Source organism: Myodes glareolus, chromosome 2, assembly GCF_982192425.1.
Source record: "Myodes glareolus chromosome 2, mMyoGla1.1, whole genome shotgun sequence".
Lineage (NCBI taxonomy): Eukaryota > Metazoa > Chordata > Mammalia > Rodentia > Cricetidae > Myodes > Myodes glareolus.
In genome coordinates this window covers 97,290,117-97,311,261 of record NC_142027.1, presented here as the reverse complement: position 1 = coordinate 97,311,261, position 21,145 = coordinate 97,290,117, and the positions used below count along the sequence as shown (strand labels likewise).

The 21,145-nt window shown below is 50.5% G+C and overlaps 2 protein-coding genes across 2 annotated transcripts; both read left to right on the top strand.

The window, feature by feature from the left end:
• Nucleotides 1-4,491: 4,491 nt before the first annotated feature.
• Gsc2 (goosecoid homeobox 2) lies at nucleotides 4,492-8,892 on the top strand. The gene is made up of 4 exons (XM_048452267.3): nucleotides 4,492-4,753; nucleotides 4,896-5,149; nucleotides 5,813-6,131; nucleotides 6,961-8,892. The coding sequence occupies exons 1-3, from the start codon at nucleotides 4,504-4,506 to the stop codon at nucleotides 5,912-5,914; spliced, it is 606 nt and encodes a 201-aa protein (XP_048308224.1). The 5' UTR covers nucleotides 4,492-4,503; the 3' UTR covers nucleotides 5,915-6,131; nucleotides 6,961-8,892.
• A 376-nt stretch (nucleotides 8,893-9,268) lies between these two features.
• On the top strand, nucleotides 9,269-20,490 carry Ess2 (ess-2 spliceosome associated protein). Its single transcript, XM_048452336.3, has 10 exons — nucleotides 9,269-9,438; nucleotides 10,362-10,530; nucleotides 10,616-10,711; nucleotides 12,782-12,951; nucleotides 13,058-13,175; nucleotides 13,533-13,666; nucleotides 14,386-14,488; nucleotides 15,569-15,678; nucleotides 18,107-18,222; nucleotides 18,740-20,490. Exons 1-10 carry the CDS (start codon nucleotides 9,304-9,306, stop codon nucleotides 19,017-19,019), a joined length of 1,431 nt encoding a protein of 476 aa, XP_048308293.1. The 5' UTR covers nucleotides 9,269-9,303; the 3' UTR covers nucleotides 19,020-20,490.
• The last annotated feature ends 655 nt before the right edge of the window (nucleotides 20,491-21,145 follow it).

Below are 21,145 nucleotides of genomic sequence, written 5' to 3'. Positions count from 1 at the left end.
TCCAGAGATAGAGGAAGAAAGGTTAAGAGTTCAAGACCATCCTCAGATACACAATGAGCTTGAGGCCAAGCTTGGGTACATGAGTCTCTGACCTCAAAATAACAACAAAGATCCCCAAATACAAATTTTGCCCCCATACAGAAGAACAACAGTTGAGTCCTGGACTGGGGTCTGGAGTGGGTATATGGCTCAGTGGGAGAGCACTTACCTAGCATGGTCAAGGCCATGAGTTCTATCCACAGTACCCACACCTAGAGATGGAGGTGGTTTTGAGTCCTATTATATATCATATACAAAATTTAACTTAAATGGGTCAATGTAAGAGCTAAAACACATACAACTTGTAAAACTATAAGCTATATTAGGTCTCCCATCTCCCACGCTGTGGACAGAACCTAGGGCTTTGTGTATGCTAAATAAGCACTCTGCATCTGAACTACATCCCCAGCTCCTAGTCTTGGATTTTACAGTGGTTTCTTAGATATGGCACCGACAACATAAGCAACCAAAGACAAAAATAAATTGGGTTTATTCAAATTTTAGTATATTTTGTAGCTGGCTGGTGGTGCTGCATGCCTTTAATCCCAGCACTTGGGAGGCAGAGGCAGACAGATCTCTATGAGTTCAAGGCTAGTCTGGTCAACAGAACAAGTTCCAGAACAGCCAGGCCTGCTACACAGAGAAACCCTGTCTCAAAAAAAAAAAAAAAAAAAAAGAAAGAAAAAAAAAGAAAACATTTTCTTTTTATTGTACAGCAGTTTCCTCCAAAGTCTTGTTGGGACCCAAGAAGTTCTAAAGGAGGAAATTCTAAAGGGAAGCTTGTTAAGACTCAGAAAGGAAACAACTCAAGAGTCCCAGGAAGTCCCTGAAACTAAACAGTTGCACAAGGTCTATTTCTACCCATGGAGCTAGAAGACGTAAGAATTGCTGAGAAGACACAAGATGAGCTGCCTGAAGCTTTGAAGAGCCATCATCCATGCAGGAGATGACTTTTGGTCTCTGCAGTAGTCACTTGTTGTTGTAGGAGCCCGCTTGTTGGTTCCCAGCTGCTCAGCCCCGAAATAACCACACAGAAACTGCATTAATTAAATCACTGCTTGGCCCATTAGCTCTAGCTTCTTATTGGCTAGATTTTACATCTCAATTTAACCCATTTCTATTAATCTGTATTGCTACAGATTAATAGTGGCTTACCGGCAAAATTTTGGGATGTCTGTCTCTGGTGGTGGCTCCATAGCTTCTCCTTCTTTCCACCTCCTTTCTCCCAGCATTCAGTTTAGTGTTCCCTGCCTAGCTAAGTTCTACCCTATCAGGCCAAGCCAGTTTCTTTATTAACCAATGGTATTTACAGCATATAGACGGGAATCCCACATCAACTTGTCCATTACTATGATAAAATATCATGATCAAAGTAACTTATAAAAGAAGGGGTTTGTGTGCTTACATATGTAGAGGAAGAAGAGTTCATCCCTGGCACAGTGGGGGAAGCTTGGCAGAGAGCAGGCATGATGACTGGAGCAGCAAGCTGAGAACTCACATTTCAAACCACAAGCATGCAGCAGAAAAAGTGAACTAAGAACGTGACTTTTTTTTAATTTTATGTGCATTGGCGTGAAGATGTCAGGTCTCAAGGAACTGGAGTCATAGACAGTTATAGGCTGCCATGTGGGTGCTGAGAATTGAACCTAGGTCCTCTGGAAGTGCAGCCAGTGCTCTCAACTGCTGAGCCATCTCTACAGCATGGCTTTTAAACCCTAAAGCCCAACCCCAGTGACATACTTCTTTCAGTAGTCCTTACCTCCTAAACCCACCCAAGCAACACCACCACCTGAGGGGATCAAGTATTAAAACATCTGAGCCTATGGGGCCATTCTCATGCAAACCACCACAGTGATGCAGCTGTCTCTGAGTCACTTCTGTTCCTGTAAGTAACCTCACCAAGCTAGACTTCAGCAGTGTTCTTACTTTGGCTATCATTGGTTCTCTGCTTGGGGTCGGTAGGCATTTGTTCACTCTATTTCAGGACTAGTGTCCCATGAATGACACTATGACATGATAAAAGTGCCTTTGCCCCACCAAGCAAGATCAGACGACACAAATGAGCCACACACCCGAGTGACTGCCACCTGCACAAGCCTCACTGACAGCTCAAGGTGGTCCTGAATGGCAGCTTTGAGGGTGGGAGAAGTCCCCAAGGACATGGCTTCTACTGAGTGCTCTGTCATCTTCTACATGAGGAGAAATACAAGGGAAGGGGGGCAAGGCCACGGGCAGTGAAGGAGGGAGATACGTCAGACATCACAGAGGGCTTCCTGCCCCTGGCCTCGCTGTCCCATTCTGAGCAGAACTTCAGTTTAAGTGGGAGTAGTAGGCCACCTTGTGCCCCTGGGCATTGTAGTGGGTGTAGGCACAGGTTTTCTCTATGGTTCTATATGAAGTTCTGCTAGACAAGGTTTCTACATCCAAAGGAACAATGGGAGATTTGGAGCTGTGGCAGCCGTTCTATAACCACAAGGCAGACTGAAAGGTCACACACAGAGTTAGAGATACTATCCCTGAGCCTCTCAGATGAACACACTCTGAGATTCTGTGGCAGAAATGAGCCAGCAAGGTCCATCGCTTCAAGTCCATGGCATCCTCACTGGTACTAGAGCAGTCGGCAGAGGAACCTAAAGGAAGGGTCGGGGAGGTGAGGAAGGTTGAGTGGGTAAGTTGGCTACAACGACAGCTAATGTTCCTGGGGCCTCACCCCTGTGTCCAGGGGAGTTCTGACACCTCACACCTAGCAACTGCCTAAACCCTAGGAACAATACCTTTTTTGGAGACAGTGTCTCACCATGTACCCCAAAGATCTGTCTGCCTCTGCCTCTCAAATGCTGGAGTTAAAAGTACCATAATACCAGGGCTGGAGAGATGGCTTAGTGGTTAAGAGCATTGCCTGCTCTTCCAAAGGTCCTGAGTTCAATTCCCAGCAACCATATGGTGGCTCACAACCATCTGTAGTGAGATCTGGTGCCCTCTCTGGCCTGCAGGCACACATGTAGGCAGATATTGTATGCATAATAAATGAATAAATAAAAAAAATTTAAAAAAGTACCATAATACCAGACCTTTGGCTTTTTGTGGGAGTTTTTTTTTTAAAGACAGATCTCAGGGGTTGTAGAGATTCAGTGGTTAAGAGCACTGACTGTTCTTCCAGAGGTCCTGAGTTCAATTCCCAGCAACCATATGGTGGTTCACAACCATCTGTAATGAGATCTGGTACTCTCTTCTGGCCTGCAGGCATACATACAGAACACTGTATACTAAATAAATAAATAGATAAATAAATAAATAAATAAATCTTTAAAAAAAAAAGACAGGTCTCACCAGACTGGTCTTCCCCTCTTGCCTCAGCCCCTGGAGTCCTGAGATCCTGCAGATGACAGACCTGCCTCACATGTCTCAACATTTATCCCCTTAAGAACGACTCTTGACAGTTGTTGGTCAGTATTATGACACTGGACAACCCAAGGAAGGAGCCTGTGGAATGTCACACAGCCAGGAAGAGAAGTGAAGCGGTCTATTGCTCTGTCCTCTAAGACACACAACGGATTTTCAAAGATCAAAAGCAAAGTGTCTTAAGCAAAGGGCCAGAGGTCCACAGCTTCGTAATTGACAAAAGCGTAAATTGGGCACTGGTCTCTGCTGGGAAGAATGGTGGGCAGAGGTTATATTGTAAGGCAGAGCAGAACTGGCCTGGGCGAAGAGTAGAGGAGGAGCATGTGAAACAGCTCTTTGGCAGTGTGGCATGAGGGGGACATCGATGTTTGAGGGGATCACGGCAAGGGTGTCAGGGGTCTTCTAATACGGGAGGTAACAAGAAGACGGGCTTTAGACAGGGTTAAAAAAAATCCTTCTAGATCCTAGAAAGAACGCACAGAATTAGTGACTCTCCCAGCATTCGGAAGACAAGGAGTAGATGAATCTCTGTAAGTTCGAGGCCAGCCTCGACTTCCCATCCTGGAGACGGTATTTTGCTACAGGAAAATCAGACCTGGGCTCCAAGTGAGCAATAGCTGTGATGTGGGATGACCTGACTGCCAAGGGCGCTGGGCTCACTCGAAGTAGGGGAGGAAATTTGGATTCCAGGAATCTGCTCCACTTTCATGAGTGGCGACAGAACCAGGAAAGTCATAAGTAGAGCAGAGGCGGGAACCCTGTGCGCTCAGAGGTCTCCAGGGTGCTGGCATCCAGTAGGCAACTGAGCCATAGGAGACAATGTGGGCTCCTGACCACTCCTTTCCCTCCAGCTCTGGACATGGGAAAGCGCAGGGTTCCCTCCTGTCGTCGCGGCTCCCTGCACCCAGACGGAGTGGCTCTCCCTCCTCCGTGCCCGGGGATTAGCTCTCTGAGAACTGGCAACGGGATTAGCACACGCGAAAGCGGCGCCCGGCCCGGGGATTACCGCACCTCCCACCCCCGACGTATAAATTCGGTTGCTCGCGCCAGCGGCCCGCGGGCATGGCGACTGCAGGCAGCGCGACGAGCCGCAGGGACCCTGGACGACCCTGCCCTTTTTCCATCGAGCACATCCTCTCCAGCCTGCCGGAACGCAGGCCCGCAGCACGGCCACAGCAACCCGTCGGTGACCGGAACCCCGCTGAGCCCGACGAGCCCGAGGCGCCTGCCGCCGCTGCGCCCTGCACCTGCTGCTGTTGCTGCGGCCCGCGAGCAGCACCCCGCGGAGTACCGGAGGCGGCGTCCACACCCGGTGAGTGTGAGCGGCGGAGCGAGGCTAGCCCCGGGATCTCGCAGGGCGGCCGGTGGGGCGAGCTTGGCTCCCACCCTAACCCTAACCCTAACCCTAGGTCTGACCGCACCCTCGCCCCGCCCCGCCCCGCCCCTCCCCGCAGGAGTGCGGCTAGCGTGGCCGCTGAGACTGGCGTCGGCGGCGCCCTCGCCCCTGACAACGCCGAGCACAGGCTCGCCGGCTCTGACCGGCACGAGCGGCCAGGGCCCGCAGAGGCGCACACGGCGCCACCGAACCATTTTCAGCGAGGAGCAGCTGCAGGCGCTCGAGGCGCTCTTTGTACAGAATCAGTATCCCGACGTGGGCACACGCGAGCGCTTGGCTGTCCGCATCCGCCTGCGGGAGGAACGCGTGGAGGTGGGTGTCCGCCCCGCAGCCCGGAGGCCAACTCTGGCGCCACACTTCTCTTTCAAAGACAGACCTTCCAGGCTGGGGAGGGGGGTGTCATCTCCTAGCTCTCCACGCTGAAGGGAAACCCCCCAGGATCAGTGGATGGGGGCACAGGACCAGTTCCTGTATCAGGTTTTTTGGGTGTCGCCGAAACTGGAAGGCATTAAGAATTTTTTTCTCTGACTTCGTCTGTCTTCCCCGTTTCCCCTATTGAAGAGAGACGCATACATTCATACCCCGATGTGGGAAAGTTAAGACGTGTGCAAAACTAGCCAGGCATGGTGGCACACGTCTGTAATCTCAACATTCGGGGAGGTGGAGACAGGAGGATCACTTGTTCATCAGAGTCATCCTTGACACATAGCGAGTTAGAAGCCAACCTAGATTACTTAGGACTTTGAGAGAGGGAGATAGATCCTGGTTGCTACTGGGCCAAGGCTGGGGAGACTAGGAAATCTCCATGTAGGAGGTCTTGATTCTTTTCTTTGTGTGGCTAAGGGAAGTGACGCAGGTCCATTCACCTACACCTCTGTGGTGTAGCCTACCACCTGGCACGCCTATCAGTCCTTCCGAAGTTCTTTGAGTGTGAGTCCATGGATTCTGAGCTGTCCTGGTCTCCTTCCTCCTCAGGTCTGGTTCAAGAACCGCCGGGCCAAGTGGCGACACCAAAAGCGTGCTTCATCATCAAGGCTCCTGCCTGGAACCAAGAAACCTCCCAAGGAGAGCTGTTGATGGTGTCTGGAGTTTCTCCTGGCTTTGGCAGTGACTTGGAGCACGACAAAGTAGGAGGGAGACAGAGCTACTTGCACAGAAACTAAGAGAGGACAGCATCCTCTTCCATGGTTCTCTTTCAGTGTCCGCCTGGCCAGTGCTGGGAGAGAGGGGATCCAAGACCTCTTCACCTATGACAGGAGGGCACATGGGGGCAGGAACCAGAGAGCTCCTGCAGGTAAAGTGCAAACAGAGCAGGTCAACTTCCTCGGGCATCATTACCACCTAGAGAGGCCCTAACTCCATCCAGGACCCCAAATCCTCTCCAGTGGAGCCCCCCTGTCTCCAGGGCTGCCCCAGTATCTAGTCTTCCACTTTCTGAGCAGGGCAGTGGTATCTGCACAATCCTGGGCTTATTCTGTCCTCCAAGGTCCTACACTGGACCTGTGTCAGGCCCTGTGGGATAAGGAGGCTGCGGTTGGTATGTTCCAGATCCCCACACCCACTCCTTCATCTGAGCCTTGTGCTATTACCAAGAAATAAACAAGATCTACAAATACCACCAGACAGTCCAGGACCCCAAGTCCTTGTTTCAGGCTTCATTTCCACACCTATTGAGGAGCTGGCTCCCCTCCCCATTTCCAGGGAACTAGAGGATCAGAATGTCTTGGCGAGCACAGCTCAACAAGTCCTCAGTTCTAGTACCATGTTTGCCCCACCAGAAGTGAAGCCAGTGGATGGTAGCAAGGCCTCCTGGGATTTGCTATGCCTTCTGGGTACTACCAACCTGCTTCCCAGATGGGAGATCTTTAGCCACTTGCCCCCAGGAGGTTTCCATACAGTGGCAGCTGCCAATAGGGTGGGCAAGAGGAGATTAAATTCAGGGAACATCCCATCCCCACTACCTTGGGGAATGTTTGTCCTTCTATAATCCTGGTCACACAGAAGTGTGCAGGATACTACAGCATAAAAGCACGGCTTCCATCACCTGCTGACCTGTGCAGTGGGCTGGAGGCAGCTGACATCCCCTACACCTGTCCTGATCTCCTTGCTCTGTCCCCTTACAGGTTCTGAAGGGTGTGGTGGTGTCTGCGAGAGATGTGGTCCATCCATGGAAGCTAAACTGTAGAGCTAATGGCAGAAAATCTTGACACCGTGTACAGATGGCTGGTTTAGCCGGGCAGTGGTGGCACACACCTTTAATCCCAGCACTGGGGAGGGGAGGCAGAGGCAGGCGAATCTCTGTGAGTTCAAGGCCATCCAAGTCTACAAGACAGGCTCTAAAGCTACAGAGAAACCTGTCTCAGAAAACAAAACAAAACAACAACAAAAAAGATGGCTGGTTTGGAAAACACTGAGCAGGCATGTATCCCCAGCCAGGGCTGTCCTAACACTACCAGAGACCTCCAGGATGGGGACTCCCTTCCTCAGTCCCTCAGATGCACACTTGGGGCTGCCACCAGACTTTTCTTCCTGAAGTTTGGCCTTGCCTTAGAAGATGGCGCTGTCTAGCTTCAGACACAGTAGTCTAGGAGGTCAGCTCACCTGCAGGCTTGGACATTCACATTGTGCTGAGTTCCAAGCCCCTGTCCTTCTTGGTTATTCAGAATCAGAGTTTGCCTGAGTTTCTGCCCTCCTCTCGTTGTTACCATCCCCTGCAAAAGCTCCTCCCATCCCTCACCTGATGCCTGGCCTTAGCAAGTGTCCAGAGACTCCATCTCAAGGCCTCTCCCATCTTCATTCTCTTCTTTAAAAAAATCGTGTGTGCCTGCGTGTGTGTGTGTGTGTGTGTGTGTGTGTGTGTGTGTGTGTGTTGCCTGAATGTATGCATGTGCATGATTTGTTTGCCCATGATGGTGGAGGTCAGAAGAGGGTATTGATTGGAACCCCTGGAATTGCAGTTGTGAGCCACCGGGTAGGTACTAGGAACTGAACCCCGATTCTCTGGAAGAGCAACAAATGATTTTAAAGGATGAACTATCTCTACACCCCTCTCCATTCTCTTCTTGCTGTATCTTTTCCACCCTTGGGCTCCAATCCCACCTCTTTGTCACATGTATTTCCACCTCCAGTCCAGGCCTCTCCCCTGAGCTAGGGATTTGTCGATCTGTTTCCCTGACAATACTTGGAATCCACAGCCTCACATTCGCCTTGTATACAATGATCCATTTCCATGTTCACGTCCTTGTTTAAGGCACATGAATCCCGGAGTTCCTGATCAGCAATTGCTCTCTGTTCCTCACCTAGTCACACCAAGGCCTTCCAATGCCGCCTCTAAATATGTCAATAAAGCCTAGGAACTAGCGTCTCTGCAGCTTCAGCTGCGCAAACCTGATGAAAACTGTCGTCACCTTGCACCATGACCATTACAACTGTCTCTAGTTATGTTCACCTGAACCCAATCTGGCCTCCCTTTCAAAATGAAAATGTTTCTTGCCAAGACCCCAAAGATACTGTGCAGCCCAGCTCTGCCCCTCTGCTGTCATATCCTTCACTGCACTGTGTAAAAAACGCCTACTTTGGGATTTGCCTTGCTCCATCCTAGCCTGGGCCTCTGCACAAGCCTCTCCAGTGCCACTTGACTGAAGCCTGTCCATTCATCTTGGACTGTGACCACGATTTATGACCACATTTTGCCTGGGGAAAATGTCGCTTGATATGCCCTGTGCTGAAATCAAGATTCTCTGAGTACAGACTTCTTGCAAGTCACAGGCATGATTTTACACATTTGCAGGATGACTTAATGTGTGTTTCTCTATTATTGTGGTCAACTCTATAGGGGCAGGGACATAGCCATAAAGTCCCCAGTGACTCCCAATGAAGGAAGAGATCATTGGAAAAGCAAAATTGTACCAAATCATTCTGGGCTAGAACTTGTTTGGCATAATTCACGATGTCTCTTAGGATGGAAGTCCCGTGAATCCTGTCAGTGAGTACAGGCCTCTTTTGGAAAGCCCTCCCTGGCAGGCAGGGGACTAATAAATCTAACCAGAATTTAAGTGCCCTCTCGTTCTTTCCTTTCATTTACCTTTTGTTAGATAATCTGGGAAGAAGAATTGTCTTAGTGTTCTTTTTTCTGAATTTTGAAGTTATATATGATTTTTGAAGTATTTAAAAACTCCTTTGAAACATATGCAGTGGTTTTTTGTTTGTTGTTTTTGTTTTTTGGGAAAAAATGGAACTTCTAACAGAAGGACTATGGCGTCAAATAGTCGTCCCACAGCGCCCCCTAGTGACCATAGTCTAGACAGGCACGAGCAACGCGGACGGGACTCAAAGACTACAAGTCTCTTAAGATCCGGCGCTCCCAGTGACATCATTTGGAGCGCCGGCTTTGTTATAAAAATACTGCTTCTCCATTGGCTGGCTGTTGATGTTGCCTACGCCGCCCGAGCGGTTCTGGGATAGCTATGGGGACGCCCGGGTCCTCGGCCGGCCCTCTGTTTCTGCCCTCCGCGTCCGCGCCCCCGAGGAAGCGCGCGGCTGGGGAGGCCGGGGTTGCGAGAAGCAAGCAGCGGGTTCTGGATGAAGAAGAGTACATCGAGGTACTAGCTCAGTGCGAGCGCTGGCGACTTTCGGGCCCCTCCCCCGATTCGCGTTCCTCCCCCAGTCCTTTTTCTGGTCCTGGAACTCTCAGCCGCCTGTGGAATAACTGCCTTTGGGTTTGGAAAGTCTTGAGACCCAAGGAAACAGTGCAGGAGCGGGTGTCCAGTTTTCAACGAAAAGTTGGAGTTGTCTGTTGAGGGTCAAGGAAATTAAGTTTCCTGTTAAAGTATGGGTAGATTTTGACACGTTTTTAGGGTGATGGCGAAAAGGACTTTCTGGAAGGCAACGACTTTAAGCGTAAAGGCTGGGGGTCCTGGAAATAGACCGGCGGTAGTGGCCGTGTTATTGAGTGAGGGTCTTGGTTGCTCGTCTAGTTAGGGAGTAGGGGTCCCACTGCAAACATGCTGGAGGGCAAGCTGACATAGGTCTAGTTTTAGACTGGTTAAATTTAGGACACTTCTGGGATATGCCAGCATGTGTCCTCGCCACGCAGCTGGGTATACAGATTTGCAGCTCCACAGCAAGGTCTGGCTGAAGGCGAAACCTTGCGAATTTCATCCGGTGGTGGCCGTAGTGGTAATTGGCTTTCAAGAGAAAGATTTGGATTGAAATAAAATCCAATGTGGAATGAGGATGGCAACATCCATATTAGTCCGACTGGTGTTGTAGATGGCGCCAGCAAAGGAGAACGAGAAAGATCAGTTAGTGAAGGATTTTATGGGCATCAAGAGGTTGTTCAGTAATGTTAGGTAATCAGAGCCATATGAGATGGACTACCTTGCTAGAAAATGCTTCTAAACCATCTTGCAAACCGCAGTTATCCAGATAGGCAGAAGTGAAAAGCCCTTAGGGCCTAACATGGATACTGGTGTCAAGGCTCCCAGATGCCAGCTCTGGCCTTTGTTCTGATTGCTTATGATAGGGACTCCAGACAGTCATCCAGAGAGATTTCTTCCCTGATGTGGAGAAGCTGCAGGCACAGAAGGAATACTTGGAGGCTGAGGAAAATGGAGATTTGGAGCGTATGCGCCAGATTGCCATCAAGTTTGGCTCTGCTCTGGGCAAGATATCTCGGGAACCTCCACCACCCTGTAAGAGGATGCCACTATACAAGGGCATAGAGGGAAGTCTGTTGTCACTTTAGACTTGCTCTAATTTCTAACTTGCTTCCCTCAGATGTTACTCCAGCCACCTTTGAAACTCCTGAGGTACACGCAGGCTCTGGTGTGGTGGGCAGCAAGCCCCGGTCGCAGGGCCGGGACCTAGATGATGGTGAGTGAGCTCACTCTCTTGGTCTCATGGTCGAGAGTGCTTGGGAACCATATTGAGTTTTCTCAGGACCACATTTCATCCGTGAGGGGTCTCCTAAACTAAGTATCAACTTTTGGGATCAAAGCCTGGTGTGGGAAGCAGAAGTTCTGTCCAGCTCCCAAGTGTGTAGGAGCAGTGTTCTATGCCTGTCTCTGGAATGAGAGCCCATCACTGTCACCAGCCTGTTCAGTGTGCCAGCCTTTGCCTTGTAGGGTCTGTGGGCTTGGAAAACTCTTTCATTACTGACTCCTGAAGATGCCTTAGGCCCCTTCCTTCCGCGTCGGTTGCTGCTTGTGTCTCTTCCTTCTGGTCCGTATTCAGGTGTTACCTGTTTGGGCTAAAAGGCAGAAACTTGTGGACGTTGAGGTTCCTGATCTTTTGTGTAAAGTTGGAACACCCTAGGGCTCTTTACCTCACAGCTTGCCTTTGCTTCTCTGATTTTTTTTGGTTGAGACCAGAGTCTCACTGTTTGCCACACTGCTGGCTTTATGTTTCACTGCAGGACGTAACATTTCAGAAAGTGTTTCTTGTTTGCTTCTCACCCTAACTACTAATTCGAATGCCCTCCCAGAGAGCAGGGTCATGGTCTTGCTCCCATCAGAGGGCCCCACATTTGGATTAGCACATGGTGTGCTGTACATCCACAGACATGTAGAACAGGTGAATGTGCTGTCTTCGACATGTTTCCTGAGCACCGAATATACGCATGGGATATATCTTAAAGTCAGGAGGAACACTTTATAGATCTCTTGACTATGTGTGTGTTCCACATCCTAAGGGTCTTGTCTGGGTTGGTTGATCTTTTATCGATAATAGGATTTATCACTAGAGGTGGGCAAGATGCTTCTCTCCAGGCTCCAGTCTGCCGCATACCGTACCAGGGCGGATGTACAGCTGCTCACTTGAGCATAGCTTCTCCACAGCCCCGCTTTTTCTGCCATGGACAGTAGTCATTACCCTTGGAGCTTGATCCTTGATGGAAATACAGTAGTCACAGGGCGATCTGAAGATGCTCTTCTTCTTTTTTTAATTAGAGTAGACAATTTTTTAAAAATCTTTTTTAAAATTTATGATTTATTTATCTTTATTTTATGTTCATTGGTGTGAAGGTGTCAGATCCCCTGGAACTGGATTTTCAGACAGTTGTGAGCTGCCATGTGGGTGCTGGGAATTGAACCCGGGTCCTCTGGAAGAGCAGTCAGTGCTCTTAACTGCTGAGCCATTTCTCCAGACCCCGATGCTCTTCTTTTTACACATATATTTTACCAGTAAAATTGGAGTTCTTGTAATTACATGTAAGGAAACAGGCTTCGAAAGACTGTAACTTCTGTCGGTATCAGGAATAGTCAACAGTTGAGTGCTTTTGAACTTGTAGCCACTGTGTTTGGCACTGGCTGGCACACAGATAGTAGTTCAGTCTGTTAGAATGGATGAGAAACCTCGGCCTCACATGCCGCACCCTTGAGATTTTCAGTGCTACCTCTACAGGAAAATCATTTGCCTTGGTAGCAGGGATCAAGGGGCTTTTGTGGCCCAGAGTCTGTGTGGCCCTCCCTGGAGCACTGGGTCATATGGCTCCTGCCTTAGGAATGAACTTGATACCATGATGCATAGTGACCACTGTCACTTCCTGTAACACCAGCCAGGAAGGGAAAGGTAGTTAGGACAAGGCAGTCCCAGGAAGGAAAGAAGAACCCTTGGGGCTTTGGAGGTCAGTCCTCCAGGGTTAGTACAGTCTGGGCAGAGGAAGAGGCTGCTAAACTGTCATCATGAGCTCTTGCTTCAGTGTTTGTCCCTGCCCCTTCACCAGTCACCCAGATCACAGACTTCTTTTGGCATCTAGCAGATGAATGGAGCTGGCCAGGCAGCTATGGGTGCCACTTGGGGCTGCCTGAATACTTGAGTTTGCTGTGTCACCTAGCAGGAGTCAGGGTCCCAGCTCTTCCAGAGTGACGTGGTCCCAGACTGGCTGTACAGTGGTGATCATGTGAGTGATGCTGTGTTCCCTACCTGTGACCCCTGCCTGAGCAGGAGAGGCTGCAGATGAGGAGGAGAAGGAACCGCTGCCCAGCCTGGATGTCTTCTTGAGCCGCTACACAAGTGAGGACAATGCCTCCTTCCAGGAGATCATGGAGGTGGCCAAGGAAAAAAGCCATGCCCGTCATGCGTGGCTCTACCAAGCTGAGGAGGAATTTGAGAAGGTAACCCCAGAGTTTGAAAACATGGGCACCTTCTTTGGGGATGGAGTCCCAGGGCCACAAGGTCTGAATGCCTCCCTGACCCTACTTTTCCCCCATATCACTCTAGCGACAGAAAGATAATCTTGAACTCCCACCGGCAGAGCACCAAGCCATTGAGAGCAGTCAGGCTGGAGTAGAGACCTGGAAGTATAAGGCGAAGAATTCTCTTATGTACTATCCTGAGGGTGAGTGAGTAGGACCGAGGGCCAGGACAGGAAGGCGGGCTACACTGGTCTGTCTCGTTACCTTTGAGCCAACTTTTAAAGTGTGTGTGTGTGTGTGTGTGTGTGTGTGTGTGTGTGTTCACTGCAGCATGGACCAGAGAGAAGTTCTGGGCCATCTTGGGGTTGGGGAATATGTAACATCTGTGGAGCCTTGCCTTCCACACTGCTTTGTTAGGTTCTGTAGGTGTGGTGTTGGTTGCGGGTGACTTGGCTAAGGAAGTATGCTTCCATCCCTCAGGCTGCACGACCTCTAGGCTGGGGTGGGGCCTGGAGCATCCCACCCCTGTGATGCCTGCTACCGTGTTCTTCCTTTCATAGGTGTCCCTGATGAAGAGCAGGTGTTCAGGAAACCACGTCAGGTAGTGCATAAGAACACACGCTTCCTCCGGGACCCCTTCAGTCAGGCCCTGAGCAGGTCCCAGCTCCAGCAGGCAGCTGCCCTGAATGCCCAGGTAAGTCAGCAGAGCCACCAAGCAGCTGGACAGATGTGATGGACTAACTGTGGATAGGTGTGGCATCTTTCATCTCAGTTGTCACCTTTAAGTTAGGATTGTCCTGAGGCCAGATAAGAGCTTAATTGGCAGCAGAGGAAAATGTATAGCTCAATAAATCAATAAAAAAAGGGTTAAAAAAATGCTTAATTGGCAAAACTACCACAGTCCCTTTGTGGTACAACCCATGTCTCCTTTTGCCCCCTTCCAATAGGGCCAGACATACGGCCTATGGGTCCAGCCCAGATGCTATGATATTGGTCTGAGGGAAGAGAAGTTTCTGGACGCTAATCCAGACCCATACCTATCTACCAGGCAGGGAGGGGACTAGAGCAGTGTGTTCTGGGCCGTGCCGGGGGAGCCTGATCAAGAGAGCGAGTACCCTCAGGGTAGCTCTGGTCACCATGGGGTTGTGGGAGGAGAGGCAGGAAATTGGGGAGATTCAGATGCCTTGAAGGATAAAGACAGCACCGACCCTTTGTAGTATTGCGCACCCCTTGCTTGATGGTCACTACTACAGTCCCTCAGAGTCCTTGAGAAGAGATGAAAATGGGGGTCTTCCTGCTCTTTCCCGAAGAGTCCCAGCTGTACCCCAGGAGAAGTGTTCCCTACATGCACCCCTGCACCTGCCATCAGTCAGCTGCAGAGAACCCCCTGACACTGGGCTCTCTCTCTTCCAGCACAAACAGGGCAAGGTTGGCCCTGACGGCAAAGAGCTTATTCCCCAGGAGTCCCCCCGCGTGGGCGGCTTTGGATTTGTTGCCACTCCTTCTCCTGCTCCTGGTAAGAAATGGGCTGTAAGCCCAGACTGGACTCTTCTGGAATGTGCCTAAGTTTCCCCAGTGTGCCATGTCTTGTTCTGGTCTTCCCTGGGATGTGAACAAGCAGATGTGTGTGCGTGCCTGGTGCTTACAGATCTAAATTTGGAGAGTTTTGTAGGTGAAGAGGTTCTGGACACCAGGCCTACCATCTCTGCAGGGATGCAGCTGAGATTGGGTGTGTCCTTGATACACAGGCTGCTCCTCTGCTCACTGCACGCTGGCCCCCACACCCAGTACTGTCGGAGGCTGCTCCCGCAGAAATCAGCTGGGGGTTCCCTGGGAGGGGGCGCTGAGGCTAAGGAAAAGTTAGATTAAGAGAAATGAAGACAGAAACATAGTCTAGACCAGGAGGACTGATGGTAAATACCAAACAACCTTGAGTTTATTTCTCAGCCAGCATATATACTAATTACAGTCAGAAGCAGAACAAAGGGCAGTACCATCAGCTAGCCACCTTCCTGCACTGTCCTTGGGAGGAAGCTCAAACAGGTGCATTATCTTATACAGTGAAGAGGCTTCTAATCGCTAACAAGGAGTGCCTTTGGCTGGCATACATCAACCCAAATCTTAATTAAAAGATGTGCTCTTTCAACTGGGCAAAAAATACTCTTTTCTATGGGTTAACACAGACATTATTCATAGCCCTCAAGGTAACTGGAAAAGGCAGAGCAGGCAAGCAAACTTGAACTCAAATGACTTAAGTCAGGAATGACTCCAGATGGAAACTGAGTCAAACATGGCTCAAGAGGATATGAAGACACCATAGGTTTGCACTGGGATTTAGGAAGCCTTGGAAACCCAAAGTGTTTTCTTCCATTGATGCCCCTGGCCCTATGCTAGGCTGGGGTCCAATAAGCCCACCTTCCCCAATCTAAGTACAGCATCATGCCTTGAGGCTCTGGTGTCCTTTAAGTTTCCCTTCAGATGGTGGGGTGCTAGGCTCTGGAGTCTCAGGGAAGAATAGTTTGCCTGTTGGCCTTAATGTCAGCCGGGATACATGGATTAAGACAACACCACCAGGTCCTCTGCTCTCCGTCTGCAGGTGTGAATGAGTCCCCACTGATGACTTGGGGAGAAGTTGAGAACACTCCCCTGAGAGTGGAAGGGTCAGAGAGCCCCTATGTGGACAGGACACCAGGACCGACTTTCAAGGTGGGTTGTGGTGAGAGGATGTGAGGCTGGGACTCAGTGTGGATGCCTTCGTACTGCTGCTCAAGACCGAGAACGGGACTTCTGTGGAAGAGGGGATTGTGGTGGGACTAGCAAACATTTGGAAGGGTGGAGACCAAGGCAAGGTAACAAAGCAGGCCTGGAGGCTAGACTGTCATAGAGTTAGCCCAGAAACTCCAGCTGCCCTGTAGGCCTAAAGACATAGTGTGTGTTTCCAGAAGGACCATGTGCTGGCCTCTGATTACATAGCATAGTAGGGACACTCAGGATAGTACAGTGTGAGCCCAGCATTGTAGGACTGGGTCAGTGGAGGTCAAGACCTAGAGCAAATCAGAAAGACTGAGTCAGATAAGGCCTGGTATACATCATGTGGTCTCTCTCTGGTGGAACAGGAAGCTAGAGGTAGATGACAACATGTACAAATCAGGTGACCCCTGATGGAGTGAGTGGGTGGGTGGGAGGCACGTATGCCCAAGTGGGTGGGTGGATGGGGAGGCAGGTATGCCCGAGTGGGTGGGTGGGTGGAGAGACAGGTATGCCCGAGAGCTATGATGGAGTGAGAGCTATGATGGAATGGGTGGGTGGGTGGGGAGGCAGGTATGCCCGAGTGAGTGGGTGGGAAGCAGGTATGCCCGAGAACTATGGGGAAAGAAAGTGCAATGTTCCTGGCTTCAGGAAGTTTATGGACAAAACAGAGAGCATCAGTGTGGTTTGGAATGTTAAGGAGAAAAGATCCCTGATACTTGAGAGTATACATGCTCACTGTGAGGGTGCTAGCCCACTGACTCAGGGTATTGAGTGGGCAGACTAAGAACGTGAATCTTCTTTGGAAACCCGACACGATTAGATGTGGTGTTGATAAATATGTAGGAATTCTTTGGTGGCTGGGCCCCGGGTCATCTCAAGCCTCCAGATACCAGCTGTATTCAATTCAGGCTATGGCAGAGAGAGATCATGTTAGTCAGCAGTAGAGTCCGAATCCCCAGGAAGAGCATAACTTTCATAAGGCAAACGTCAGACCTGCACTGCAGTCCTGACACTGCTCTCCTGGTCCGAGCCAGGAGAACCTCTCCGACATGGTGCTGTGGGTCCTTCTCCAGAGCAGTCTGTAGAGTTCATGCACCACACACCTAGACAGATCATGGGTGGAGGTTTTGGAGGACTTGACTGTAGACTGTATCTGGGATGTGAGATAAGCAAGCCAAACACGAGAACAAACAAGGTACTATTGAACATGGAAGTGCGGACCACGGCTCTGACTGCACAGGAAGTGGCACTAGCCCTGCAGTGGCCTCTTCCAGGAAAGAGTTCTGAAACAATAAGCCCTGGGCAGGCCCTGCAGGGGACAGGGCAGAGGCAGCCTACTCTGCCTTGTGTGCCCACATGTCAAGCAGGATGGAAAGCTGGGAGCAGACAGAATGGAGGGTATGGGAAAGGTGGTATTTCAGATGGTGCGGGATTGCAGGGCCTTTGAGGATAAGGTAAACTGGGTTCTGAATATTGGTACCAGCAAAATAAGTTCCAGAAAAGTGAAAACCTTAAATATAAAACAGTAATTTAAAAAACAACTAGAAGGTAATGGTATAGTTTAAACTGTTTTTGTTGTTGGGGGTGGTGGTTGTTTTCACTTGGGGTTTTTTGGGGGTGGGTGCTAGGGATTTAATCCAGGACCTGCTTGCTGTACGTACCCTCCACCCCTTTTAGTATCTGAAGTGCTGGGACCAGCTTTTTTGTGTGTTTTGAGAAAGTCTCACTATGTAGCTCAGATTTGCTTGGAACTCACTGTGTTGATCCAGCTGTCCTTGACCTCACCGAGATCTGCCTCTCAAGTGTTGAGACTGAAGGCATGCACCACCACTCTCAGCCCCACCCACTTACTATTTATTTGTGTGAGTATGTGTATAAGCATTTATGTGCATGACATGTGATACAGCACATGTATGGAGGTCAGAGGACAACCTGTTAGAGTGGTTCTCTCTTTCCTCCCTATAGGGCCTCGGGGGATTCAAACCAAGTCATTGGACTTTTAACAGACATCTTTACTCACTGTGCTGTCTTGCTTTTCTTTATGTTTTTTAAGACCGTGTCTGATTGTATAGGCCAGGGCGGCCTCAAATTCTGTAGTCTCCTGCCAATTGCTGGGATTTCAGGAATGCACCATTACATGTAGCATGATCAGTAAAAACCCAGAGACAGATACAGCTGCAGGACCAAGCGGAACAGAAACTTCCGTCTACAACTACGTCCAGCTGGGCGGGGCTTTTGACATGCTATTGAGAAAGATGAGTTGCTGGATTATAACAGTCATGGAGGAAAGGCTGGTGCCCATGCAGCTGCCCTGCTGGATAACAGACTGCCTGACTGGGTAGCAGGCCCATCACAAGTCACTCACATGCTTACTACCTTGTAGATCTTGGAACCAGGACGCAGGGAGCGTCTGGGTCTGAAGATGGCCAATGAAGCAGCTGCCAAAAACCGGGCCAAGAAGCAGGAAGCATTGCGGAGAGTCACAGAGAACTTGGCCAGGTGAGAGGCAGCTGGACCCTTGGGTAGGATGGGGTAGAGATGAGTTTGTGCCCGTCTCACTCCGCCTCCAAGACCATGTGGGTACATGACTTGCAGGACAGAGCCCAGGGTATATCCACAGGATTCTTCTGTAAGGCCTGTGGCTGTGTATGGAGCAGACTGTGAGGCACTCTCCATCTCTCCTCAATATCTTCCTTGGCCTTCTCTAAGAGGTACCTTTAGGCTCCTTGCCTGACTGTGAGCTCCTGTTAGTTCTGTGGAGTCAATGTCATTCGCGCTGAAGAGAGTTGGAGACTCCAGCTCTCAAAAGTCCACGCTCCATCCAGTCCCACAGGCAGAGGTAGCTGTTCCACAGTGCCTCAGGTCTGACCTGACTGCTCTGTGCCCAGCATTGTCCTCCTCGGCTCAGAGTGACCATATCTCTTGATAGGGCTCCTCCTGAGGAACTGAGGGAGGCCTTGCCTTAAGCAGCACTTGGCCTCTAACAAGGTTGCTTTTTTCTGTCCCTTCTCTACAGTCTTACTCCCAAAGGCCTGAGCCCAGCCATGTCCCCAGCCCTCCAGCGCCTAGTAAGCAGGACAACCAACAAGTATACAGATCGCGCCCTGCGGGCAAGCTATACACCATCCCCAGCACGTTCTACCCATCTCAAGACCCCAGCTGGTGGGCCACAGACCCCCACAAGCACACCAGCCCCTGGGTCTGCCACCCGCACACCCCTCACACAGGACCCAGCCTCCATCACTGACAACCTGCTGCAGCTTCCTGCCCGGCGCAAAGCTTCAGACTTCTTTTAGAACCAGGCCTGGCCGGACCTGTGGATGCTTTGTGGGACACTTTGTAGAGCATATATGACAGCTGTCTACTCTTCAGAAGACTCCAGGCCTTCGAGACCCAGACCATAGGCCGTTGGTTATCCCAGGAACCACAAGTGTGTAGTCCTGTGCCATGACCAGGTTGGCACATCACGCTGACCACTCCCCTTGGGAGTATAGCACTGGTGCTGTCCCCCAAGGCCCTGCTGAAACTGAACCCTCATTAAAGAACACCTGGCACCATCTGGCCAGGCTGCCGATCCATATCCTGGGGCCCACCTGTGTGTCTCAGGACCTCAGGACTAAGAAGCAAGGGGCTCAGGGGGAGGAGATATGTAGCTTACAGAGCTGCCTTCTATGCTGAGTTCACACCTGAGCCTTCCACTGTGAAGGGTAACTGAAACCCCAGAAGTCATGCCATTGCACTCATGGGTTCTGGGTCCAGCTCGCCAGCTCCCAGCTAGGCCTGACTATTTGGATTGTTGGTTGCAGGCCCAGGTAGGTCCTGTTTATCTGGCTAACACCAGGACAAGTCACTTTTCTGTGACTTCAGCTCTTACCTCCTAGCACCTAACTTCTAGCTCAGGTAGGCCTACAATGCCTCCCCGCCATGATCTCTGCTTATTCCAGTGTTCTTGACACTTCCTCCTGGGCTCTGCCAAGACACCGGCCTTACCTCTCAGTCTGGGCTGTAATATGAAAAGATGAATTTGGGTTCGCTGTAAACCTGTGAATGCCATGTGCACCAGCAGCCTGCTCTTTGCCTGTGAACTAAGGGTAGCTAGCCCTCAGGTGACTAGTGGCCTACTGGGCCCATGAGCCTATGCCTTATCGAGGTGAAGAGTCCCTACTGTCTGGGCCTAACAGAGTCTAAAACTATGATCTAATTGCCCAGCCAATGGTCTTGAAGCTGCTGGTGGTGTCACAGGGCTTGCCCTCTGAGAAGCCCAGGGCTTGAGCTATTTAGGTGGCCTAAAGCACACCTGACTCTTCTCAGCCCCTGCTTTGATTCCATGAGAGCCACCTTTCGAGTCTGTTGGCATTGGTCCACTCAGGCCTCTGCACTGGTTTTCTCTGGAAACCACCTGGGTTGGGTACTCCCTCTTTGGCTCTTGTACTGTCTAATGTTTGTCTCTTTGACACAGCTGGAGTTACCCTAAGAAGAAGGAACCTCAATTGAAGAATTACCTCTCATCAGACTGACCTGAGGGCATGTCTGTGGGGGCATTTTCTTGATTGCTAATTGATGTAGGAGGGCAGGGCCCTGCAGCAGCCTACCTGGGTGGTGGCCCTGGGTTGTGTAAGAGCCTGGGAGTAGGCTAGAGAGAAGCCAAGAAGCAGCGTTCCTCCATGGTCTCTGCTTTAGGTCCTACTGGGGCTCCTGCTCTGGCTTCCCTCGGTGATGGACTGTGACTTGAAAGTGTGCACTGAAATAAACCATTTCCTCCCCTAAGTTATTTTTGGTTAAAGTTTTTATAGTGGCCACAAACAAACTAGGTCAGGCCTCTGCTAACCAGATGTTCCCCATGAGTTCCTGTGCCAGAACTGGGATCCCAGGCTAGGGATTTTGTACTTTTGTCTTTCAGGGAAGTTGAGCTTTAATCCAAGGGGTTCCCCGAGTGAGTGGGAAGCAGAGACGGGAGATGGGGGCATGGGTGCTGCCTAGGTGCTGACTCCAAGCATTTGACCAGTGTGAGGGGCTCTTCAGGGAGGGATGTAACCAGGAATGGCATCTAGACGCTTTGATTGAGGAATACTGGGGGTTGGGCCATTGCAGCTCTGCAGGATGGGAAAGATAGCAACAAGCTGTCAGCTGGGCCACCCCATTCTTGGGGATGGAAGGGTGAGGCTTGAGCAGCAAAGCTCTCTAGTTTTGATTGCCTCTTTGAGGTTGATGGATACTGACCACTGGATAGGAATAAGACAGGGTCAGGGTAGCTTATATTGCATTAGATAAGGAAGAAGCATGGAGCTGTCCAGGCCTGGAAGCCTTGGGGTTGGGAGAAGGCCAGAAGCTGACAAGTGTGAGCCTGGCAAAGGACTATGGCAGAGGTCCCCTCTGCCACAGGCTTCACTGAGTCTGCCTGGGCCTGAGTATGCTGGACATC

Excerpts from the sequence above, each read along its gene's own strand:
- Gsc2 (XM_048452267.3), top strand. The coding sequence starts at position 4,504 with ATGGCGACTGCAGGCAGCGCGACGAGCCGCAGGGACCCTGGACGACCC. Across the intron at positions 4,754-4,895 it reads GGAGGCGGCGTCCACACCCG|GAGTGCGGCTAGCGTGGCCG; the intron begins GTGAGTGTGAGC and ends CCCTCCCCGCAG. Across the intron at positions 5,150-5,812 it reads TGCGGGAGGAACGCGTGGAG|GTCTGGTTCAAGAACCGCCG; the intron begins GTGGGTGTCCGC and ends CTTCCTCCTCAG.
- Ess2 (XM_048452336.3), top strand. The coding sequence starts at position 9,304 with ATGGGGACGCCCGGGTCCTCGGCCGGCCCTCTGTTTCTGCCCTCCGCG. Across the intron at positions 12,952-13,057 it reads CTGAGGAGGAATTTGAGAAG|CGACAGAAAGATAATCTTGA; the intron begins GTAACCCCAGAG and ends ATATCACTCTAG. Across the intron at positions 13,176-13,532 it reads TCTTATGTACTATCCTGAGG|GTGTCCCTGATGAAGAGCAG; the intron begins GTGAGTGAGTAG and ends TTCCTTTCATAG.